We start from the raw sequence: 9,767 nt of genomic DNA on the forward strand, positions 1-9,767 counted from the left end.
GAGCATGATTAGTTCCCTGCAGTGCTGACAGACTGACTGACCGGTGTGTATGGTGGCCTCTGCTGGACAGTGACAGCTGAGGGCCATGGAGAAAGGTCACGCTAGAACTTATCTACACAGGATCTAATACATTCAGCATTTATCTCATATTCTCATTACTGCTGCTGCTGTATATGGTTGAATTGACTGATTTGATTGTTAAGGTTACAGTCATAGATTAGTATGACAATTGTTCTCGCTTTGCAAAACATATGTAGTATACAGTCTGTACAAGCTTACAAACCTACATATAAGAGGAATTGTTCACTGGTATAAACTGATTTCATTCCAAATAAAAGTTGGAAGTCTCTGCCTCATCATCTTTGCCTTGTGAAACATCAAAACCGCTTCTGCCAAGCTATTTTATTTTAAATATGTACAGTTACACGTATATAAAAACAATATGTACAAGACACTATGGACAAATGTAACTTTTCATTCTAAATTGTAAACAAGAGAAATGTAAACAAAACCAAAACAAACATTAACTAAGCACGTAACACATACGCAATACACACCCAAGGCACACCCTTGAATTCTTAACAAAACATTAAAATATCTGTCCATTTGGTGGACATGAAAGGGAAACACCAGATCTGAAAGTACGATAAAAACAGAGGTATAGAGCTGGTGACTTCTCCAGGGCAGGGGAGCAAATGTATTCACTTTTGTAAAGCACAGACATCGACTACGCTTACATGCACTCAATACTCCCAATCAATACTCCCAATGATTTGTCTGAACTGGGAATGAGGCAAAGACTTTGAAACCGTACACTCGGACAGAATCAACAGGATTCCTCCATTCTCTGAATATAGATGATGTGTTGCATAATGGCAGTACAAGGTTCTGGAGGCAGCTTACTGCCACATTTATATGCGGCAATAAATCAATTTACAATCGCACGTTTGTTACTTGGAGTAAGCGTACCTTTTAAATTTAAATTTCAATACTAATAAATTCATGATGATGTTAAAAAAACCCAATGTATTGCCTTAATCGCAGTTCAATCGGAGTTTAACTTGCATGTAAACGTTCTGAGTCAGTGGTTCCCAAACTTTTTCTTTGGCGCCCCCCTTTTATAGATCAGAAGTTTTTCCCCCCCGGATCGCCTCATTCATTTACCTGAGGCAGTACTTATTCATATAGTACCCCCCCCGGAGTAGGTCTGGGAACCACTGTAGTGAGTGATAAACAAACCTCAAAACCCACACGCATCCATGGCAATCAATCAGTTGTTAACTCTGTTCCAAGATACAAATGGCCAAAGCAAATGTATCCTCTTTAATGTGCTGTAATCCATATGATCAATAACAACACATTTTACATCTTGTAGAAAATTACAGCCATTGTTGTCACTGTGTTTTATTGTGTAGTGCAGAAATTCAAGCACCTAAAAGTCAATCTCATGGAGGAAAAGGAGGAGGAGGAAATCCAGGCCGGTTCCCACAGTTGTTCACTTACGTCAAATGCCTCAATGGCCCAACCCCATTCGAAAATAAATGGCGTTGAATGTCCTGAAATTGATATTTACTGTGTTGATGCCAACTGGAGTGCATTTTCTAACTTCCCAAAACTCTTGTTTACCTGTGAGGTCAGAGGCAGGGGAAATGAAGGGGTGCAGAGGAGTAAATGGGGTACCCAAGAGGGGGGTCAGCTGCCTGGACAGTGAGGTTTCTCAGCATGAAGGGGTGAGCCTGTATGCTGTAGCGCTCCTCATCATCATTAGTAGCATACAGGAGTTCCCAGGACAAGTTTGCCCACTGGCCACGCACCCCCTCTCCATTCAGACGGCCCACCTGTACCAGCTGTTCCTGCAGGGACAGGACTCGCCCCGTGTATGTACCCTGTGGACAAACAGTAGTAACTAGATGACATTTCACTCCGATTGGTTATTAAGTGCAACTTCAGACAACTTCTATGTTTGTGCATAACAGGGTTGCATGGGAGGTAACCACAGGTGTCCTCTTATGTTTGACAAACACAGAATGCAATCTGTCTGTCTGTCTGTCTGTCTGTCTGTCTGTCTGTGTGTGTGTGTGTGTGTGTGTGTGTGTGTGTAATTACCATAGCGAGGTCATGTCCTAAAGAAAACAGGAAGGGCTTCTCCTGAAGGACGCTGTTGTGCCAGCCTTTCTCTGTCACCAGGCCAATGTACCAGTCCCTTTCATATTCCTCCAAGGTGCTGAACAGTTCCTCGGGCCCCTCTATGGGCCCCAGGCTTGCTTGATCAAACAGCAACTTGAAGCTGTACCTGAAGGGGAGCAACATGGAAAACATGGGTATTCTGGGCAGGATTAATTAAACCTTCAATATTCAATGCATATTTTACCTGAAAGCCCGAAGTCCGAGCTGATAAAGTTCTTTACTAGAGGAGAGCCAGTTGAGTCCTTCTGTCCATGGTACGTCTCCACAGTAGAGTCTATAGACATAACTGGGGCTGGTGAAGGCCGACTCTGCTCCCAGGGAGATGAGACATGAGAGTGCGACCTGTGTGTGCAGTTCCTTTAGGGCCTCATCCTCCTTCAGGCCTTTGCTCATGTCCTCTGAGGCTTCGCCCTGCACAGCAGGTCCAAACCGGCCCAAGGTAAAACGAAACCAGTCCTCAGGGAACAAAGGCCTGAGCTGCAGCAGGCGGGAAGGAAGTAAGGGGGCTGTCCTCCATCCTGTTGGTAGGTTGAAGACCTCCGACTTAGGGCAACTGAAATTCAGATGAGGGAGAGATCCGGGACTCTCTTTGAAGATTTCTGTGTTCTGGCCTTTATCCACTGCAGGCATCCCGAGGCCAAGTCCCAGAGGCTGTAGAGGCTGCAGGGCAGAGAGGGCCATGTTTTCAAACAGACTGTCCATCTCCACAGAGCCTGGGAGAGAGGGCCCTGTCTGTAGCTCTGTCTGTCCCAGCTGAGCCTCTGCACTCACTAACGCCACTGTCCGCTTGGATTGTTGGGGTCCAAATAAGTCATCCTCATCCGACCAATCACCAAAGGAGGTGAGGCTCGAGCTATCCTGCCTGAACCTTTGAGAAGACACGTTGGACTCCACCACAATACTTTCAACGGGCTGGCCAGTGGTCTGGACCAACTGGGAGGACTGGGACTTCCTGCCGCCACCTCCTGGCCCTTCATCAACACTCCACAGAAGTCCTTTATGTTTCTGAACACAGTAACGGAGGAGCAACCAGACCAGTGACTTCAGAAAGTCATCCTGCAGTTTCCTCAGGTTGTCATGAGAGTCGATGATGCCAGAGAGCACATTCCGAGCGTCAGAGTAGACTCGCACAGGAAGGGCAGCACAGGGGGTGAGGACGTTACCCCAGTGAACGTTGAGGCCCTGGGTGAAGCCGAGCCGCTCAGGGCGCTCAAAGGCAGCCTCAAACACATCATCCACCCTCCGTGCCTCCACCGTGTGGCAAGACGTCTCCTGCAGCTCAAGACCCTGTAACAAATCGCAACACACAATTAACTCTTGTTACGAGTGACTGCACATCAAGCTACAGTGCCATTTGCATAGAAACATATCTACCTTGATGTTGACAGTACAATAGCCATATCCTCTCTCCAGGATCATTATCCAGACCATGCGGTCCTGAAAGCGACCCAGAAAATGAGAGCCTGGGGCTAAAGAACCTATAGAGCAGAGAGACAAACGTCAGCCTCTAACATGCTGGATGTTGTGATGTATAGGAAAAGGGGGGTACGCATAACAGAAACATCATGTAACACACACACACAGAAGCTTCCATTTGACATCAGCTGTGTGTCCCACTGCTGACTACATGGATAACACATTTACTAGATGAGCTGCAGAGAGACTCACAACATCACAGAGGAACAGGAAGGTCAAGACATTCTACATTAAGTGGCTGACTGTGCAGAGCTGTAAATATTAACACTCCTCCTTCCTTTCCATGTTGTAGATTCTCCCCTCTTAGAGGAGGCGACTCGGTGGACAGACATTTATTTCAAAGTAGATTGGTGTAGAGCAGCGACAAGGTCAAGGAGGCTTTTGTTTGAAGTTGACTTGTGCTTGTTTGGCTCAAGGATAATGTCATATCCCATAATGACATCTCAGAATAGTCCCAGCCTCTACCTCATGATAGGAAGTGACATGCTTGGACAGGCTCCTTTCCTGCTCGCCGCTCCACAGCCTCCAGTGGCCACAGTGGACAGAGGAAAACACACTATAAGCTGTTAGACTGTGACCATTCAACCTGGCAGTCTCCTTCTTTATAAATTATACATCTCAGCTCGGGCGCCAAAGCTCTCCAGGAAAACGATAGTATTGAATTATGACGTCACGGCAGCGGTTTTTATCCATCCATAAATAATTCCTCATGTCTCGCATCTATATTGTATCTGTCCTCTTTGCTCTCTCCAGATACCACACACACACACACACACACACACACACACACACACACACACACACACACACACACACACACACACACACACACACACACACACACACACACACACACACACACACACACACACACACACACACACACACACACACACACACACACACACACACAATCCCAGCAGCAGCTCGGTTTGGGCCTAAGAGTATTACGCAGTTAATGGTGTGGAAACATTTGGATGCGATGAATACAGATCAGAGGTATTTTTTGGGTCACTTCACAGGAAGCTCCACCGGATGATGCGAGCTTGCATTACTGCCAGCGACTCCTGACGAGCTGCTCGCAACAACATTCCTCTTAATGCTGAAACATAGGAGATGCGGCTTCAGCGCTCTTTTGTGTGCACGCGCGTAGGCCTACTTGACCCTAGTTTCAAAACACAGCGTAGTTCAAGAGAAAAAACAACAAAAGCGCTATGCAAGTGAAAGGAGAAATCGGATTTTGAGGCATCTACGTGAAAATCTGGGCCATTTGCTGATTGCATGGCAGGTTTGGGCTAATGATTAACATATTCTTGAAAAATACATTTTCTGGTATATACACAATAATTTCTTCCGGCTTAATTACAGCAAAGTCAGTCCTTACAGACTAAAAGGGTTTGTCCAATTAAAAATAAGAGCCGGAGTGGGCTGTGAAGTGAACCAGATATCTAAGTTATTCATATAATAAAGCAGACGGGAGACTTCCTCTGTTTCCATGTAACCACAGTAGATTCCTTGTAGTCTCCGGCAGAACGTACAGATGCTACACACCATTTCAGATTTAAAGGGCAGCACAGACAGAACACATAATGGAGGGATATGAAGTATGACACACTGACCCAGAGACCCTCTTGCAAAGGCTGTCCTCAGAGCAGAGGCCAGACTCCCACTCATCTGCTGGTAGAAGATGGAGTCTGGGCAGGGACAGGCGGTACCTACGGGCCCCGGCCAACATCGCTGAGGCCTCGGGAATCCCACCAGGAAGATGGGCAGGGTGAAGAGGGGCAGCAGAGGGGCGGACAGCAGGGCAGAGAGGGTCACCACTGACAGCACCAGCGGGCACAGGGAAGCGTTCAGGGACAGGAGAGTTCCAGCTGACTGTCGCCGCTGCTTCTTCTCTGTCCAGGATGTCACCAACACCGTCAGGGTGAACTTCAGCTTTGCCACAAACTGGCTCAGTCTGTCGATCAGGAGGCCCACCTGGGTCAGGCAGAAACATTAATAGCACTGAGGGTCCTGAACTACCGGGAGTAGTGTGTGATTCCTTTGCCTCGCTGCAAACATATTCTTTTTATTCATTAAGGGAGTAAATTTGTATTTCATTCTCAAGGCTTTGCAATTAACAGATGTTTACATAGCTGCACACAGAAAACACTGCAAAAGGGCAACACTGGTGATAGTGTCATGACAACTTGTCATATATATTTTATGTGATAAGATTATTAACATACTTCAGACAATTATACAGACAGAAATGGCGCATGCTTCCCACTGTTAGTTGATTAGAAGGATGATCAATCAGAATTCAAAAAGGCTAAATGTGCTCTTCACAGCTTAAAAAGACTTGAATGAAACATAAGAGCCTGATCAATCAGACTTTCATCTCATTTCTGCCTGTCTACTTATACTATGACCTCACCAGGAGCAGTTGCACTCCGGTGCCCAGGCGGTCCCAGCCTGGCAGTGTGTTGTCTCCAGCTGAGAGCCGCACCAAGATCACCACCACCATCTGCAGCAGAGCATCCTCCGAACTCTGCCAGAGCTGGAAATAAACAACCAAAGAATCAGGAAAAAGCTATTAGGAGACACGGTTTCATTCTTTTTCTTCCAATGATGTTTTTGTTTTTTTTACTCTTTACTTGAGATCTGTGCTTATCTCAAGAGTAAAGTGGCAGGAATGCATTACCAAAATAAATGAATGACCTTAATGTGATCAATGTGTGTTTGTGTGTTAAGTGAATATGGATACTTCAAAACAACTGTGTGTGTGTGTGTGTGTGTGTGTGTGTGTGTGTGTGTGTGTGTGTGTGTGTGTGTGTGTGTGTGTGTGTGTGTGTGTGTGTGTGTGTGTGTGTGTGTGTGTGTGTGTGTGTGTGTGTGTGCGTGCGTGTGTGTGTGTGTGTGTGTGTGTACCACTCTGAAGGCCCGTGTGAATCCCACGCTGAGTGAAGCTGTATGGAGCTCCTCCAAAGATTTGTCCATAGACAGAAAAGCGATCATTGCAAATGGAGACACTGTGAAGTGAAACAGGATGGACTCGGTCAAAAAACAACAACTCAAGTCTTCACAGTGGCGTGCAGAGTAGACAAAATTCATACTTTCATATCATAAAAACATTATAAGCTCACCAAGATTCAGGAGGACTCTTCTGATGGCTGCAGCAACATGTAAAGCTTTGCTCCTCTGTTTGAATGTCTGCACACTGGACATGCCTCGAGGGTACAGGGGGTTGAGGAACACCCCTCCAAACACATAGGCCCCCTGAATCTCTCTGAGAGACCAGCAGAGGCAGAAGAGTATGAGGAGGAGGTAGCTGACGGGAGCCTGTGGTCCTTTGATCAAACTCTGGGATGGAGCTGAACCAATAAAGTGATGCACCAGCCCAGCCTCTGCCATTGCCACCAGCAGCAAGCTCAAATATAGCACCAGTTCCCTGCAGCCCAGATTCCAGCCAAATGCGCTAGGAGGAGGAGGCCATGCATGGTCCCTGCAGGCTCTCCTGGACCCTCTACAGAGTGTGCAAACCTGGCTCAGGTCCAGGCTCAACAGAAATCCAGTGGATACGGAGAAGAGAACAACACCCAGTGTGGAGGGGATGAAGAAATTACACACAGCTATGCCGACAGATATGCCAAACATCCACAGCAGCCTGCAAGACAGAGCAAAAAGGCCAGACCTGAGAACACACAGGCTGCAGTCACACTTACAGGTTAGTCAAACTGAGCAGACTGTTCTTAACGCTCAACGATGTCCTTTAGCCACAACCTGCTACTTCAAACACAGAACAATAGTCATGTGCTGTTTTTCTATTTGAACATTTTCCTCAGGTGCAGTACATACCTGAGGTTGCTGGACATGGGTGAGCCTCCCAAACCAAACACAAGAGCCTGCTCCATGCCCCAGAGAAGAAGGGCATCCAGAGGAGAAAGCATCCCTAGAGCCCACAGCAGAGGGAGGAAGAGGAACAGCACATGGAGAACCTGACTGGCCACTTGGAGTTCAGGTACAGGGCCTGAGAACCTGAACCACAGCAAGAGAAGATTATTATGGCAGAAGGCAAACATATGAGATTGTAAAACACAGTACTGTGTAATAAGAGGCTTTCTCACCTATCAGCCAAGTCCACAGCAATAAAAACAAAAATGTAGAGGGGCCGGGTGAGGGGAGTGATCTCATAAGTGTCCTGTGCCTGGAAAGTGGCCGTCTCTGTGGCTGTATTTACAACAAGGGAATACTCCGCTATACACAATGCCACCCAAGTCAGTACAAAGACAACCAAGGACACACCAATACTGCCATAAAGAGCAGTCAGTCTGCCAAGGAACACGTACCAGGTCCCAAACCCACAGAGCAGTCCAGCCAGCACCGTGTGCAGCACCACATTCAGCCCAAACCTCTTCCCTGGAGCAATGAACCTGACCGTCTCCGGGCTGACGCAGTGTGTGAATTCCACTTCCTCTTCATCTACCAGAACATTGGGCACGCCGAGCCTCTCCACCGCGCCGCTCCTCCTCACAGCGTACAGTGCCAGGGCCTGGACACCCGCTGCAGCCGCGAACATAAGCATACCAGAGAGCACAGCGGCGTGGAGCTCCTGGAGAAGCTGCAGCTGACACAGCAGAGTGCCGATGCCTCCAAAAAGCCATGGCGTCAGGAACAAGACCGCCTGGTTGACGTAGACATAAGGCGGGGCGCAGTAGCCCAACTTGAAGCGCGGGCCTCCCAATATTGTCTGGGGGAAGCGCTTCCAGAAGAACTCCTGTTTGTACTCATTGAGAAGGGGCACATCTGGCCCCATTCTGACCATTCCCCGAGGGGCGGCAGGTCATCTCCACGCAGCCCAAGGAGCGTTTCCACTCATTGCCCCAGACACAACAAGCTGAATGCAATAAAGCACAATGGCAGGAATTTGTTTATCATATTTTTACAATATTGTGTTGCATCAATCGAATGAATAAAAGTAAAATAAAAGATTGCATCAAAGCAAACTCATTTATAGAATCAGTTGATAGCACAGAAAACAATATGAGAACATGCAGTTACAGTGACAGGACTGAAGGTTAACACATAGTCCATCTGTGTTTACATAGTGGCAACAGCTAAGATACAAGAGATGAGCAACAGCCCCTAGTTACCATGAAAACAGCTCACAGGCAAGAATAGTTTGATGACATACTAACGTGACAAACCCGCATAGGCACATACTCAAACTTAAGATAACAATAATAAAGCGATTATGTAGATTAGTCAGAAGTAAACAGTATTCTGGACTCCCCTGTGCCTGCTGCTGTCCCTCTCAGCTCTACCTTTGTTTGCTATCTGAGGCTAGCTTGCTACGACAACCACTGTTTTCATCTTGACTACCCGTTAGCTTCTGAGGCGCTGGCTACAGAATAACAGCGGGTTGTCGAGACGCGTTGTCACCGGGGTTGGGTAAACTTACCGATGACGGCCGGACAGAGAGATGGAGGAGTAATATTTGCCGGTATGCCGTGTTTGGGGGGGAAACAGGCGTTAGCGGTGATGTTAGCCGCTAGCTACCTGCAAGAAAGCCAAGCAACATCAGCGTGATACACAGAGAGATAGTAGCCAATCAGAGGGGAGAGAGGGGAGAGAAAATTCACTGATTGGTCAGGAATTTGTAAGCCCCGCCCTTTGAGCTAACCACCCCTTCAACAACACTCATACGCACACACACATACACACACACACACACAATGGAGATCACTTTGATCACAACCAAGGGTTACAGAGCGTAAAGCATTCAGAGTGACGTGAAAGTGAAAATCTCCTTTAAAAAATACATTGAGTAAATTAAAATGACACATGTGGTGGGATTGCTAATGCTCCATATCCTATTTTTTTGTTTCTATTTGCCACTTGTCAGTATCTTTAAGGGGTTAAATCCTGAAGCAAATGCGCTTTGCTCTGCCCCCAAAACTGACAAAGGATTAAAAATATGATTGCAGCCTAAATCCTTATTGTGTTTGCAATAAAAAAAGAGCAAAGACTACAATTAATTCAACATAATTAATGTGATGTGTGTAGTGTGTTTTGTCACAGAGGAGGATCATCAAGTTGTCAATTAAAAAGGCCAAAATATT

The 9,767-nt window shown here is 46.7% G+C and overlaps 1 protein-coding gene across 3 annotated transcripts; it reads right to left on the reverse strand.

Annotated features, from left to right (window-relative positions):
• Window positions 1-387: 387 nt before the first annotated feature.
• On the reverse strand, window positions 388-9,225 carry pcnx4 (pecanex 4). Of its 3 annotated transcripts, none has more exons than XM_076158529.1 (11): window positions 9,107-9,225; window positions 7,773-8,542; window positions 7,504-7,683; window positions 6,792-7,312; window positions 6,577-6,677; window positions 6,083-6,205; window positions 5,283-5,643; window positions 3,562-3,665; window positions 2,372-3,474; window positions 2,107-2,293; window positions 388-1,886 (listed from the first exon to the last, which is right to left on the reverse strand). In XM_076158529.1, exons 2-11 carry the CDS (start codon window positions 8,468-8,470, stop codon window positions 1,635-1,637), a joined length of 3,630 nt encoding a protein of 1,209 aa, XP_076014644.1. In that variant the 5' UTR covers window positions 8,471-8,542; window positions 9,107-9,225; the 3' UTR covers window positions 388-1,634. The 3 variants fall into 3 exon arrangements, with proteins under 3 accessions (XP_076014644.1, XP_076014642.1, XP_076014645.1); XM_076158527.1 differs by having other exon boundaries at window positions 9,103-9,225; XM_076158530.1 differs by lacking the exon at window positions 9,107-9,225 and having other exon boundaries at window positions 7,773-7,875; window positions 7,995-8,128.
• Between the last annotated feature and the right edge of the window lie 542 nt (window positions 9,226-9,767).

This window comes from Genypterus blacodes, unplaced genomic scaffold (assembly GCF_046128005.1).
Source record: "Genypterus blacodes isolate CSIRO-AG114 ecotype Tasmania unplaced genomic scaffold, CSIRO-AGI_Gbla_v1 ptg000082l_1, whole genome shotgun sequence".
Lineage (NCBI taxonomy): Eukaryota > Metazoa > Chordata > Actinopteri > Ophidiiformes > Ophidiidae > Genypterus > Genypterus blacodes.

Bases quoted from the DNA above. Each gene is read 5' to 3' on its own strand.
- pcnx4 (XM_076158529.1), bottom strand. From the start codon at position 8,470: ATGGTCAGAATGGGGCCAGATGTGCCCCTTCTCAATGAGTACAAACAG. The intron at 7,684-7,772 runs GTGAGAAAGCCT...GCTGTGGTTCAG, and splicing joins GCTGTGGACTTGGCTGATAG to GTTCTCAGGCCCTGTACCTG. The intron at 2,294-2,371 runs GTAAAATATGCA...GCTCCCCTTCAG, and splicing joins CTCGGACTTCGGGCTTTCAG to GTACAGCTTCAAGTTGCTGT.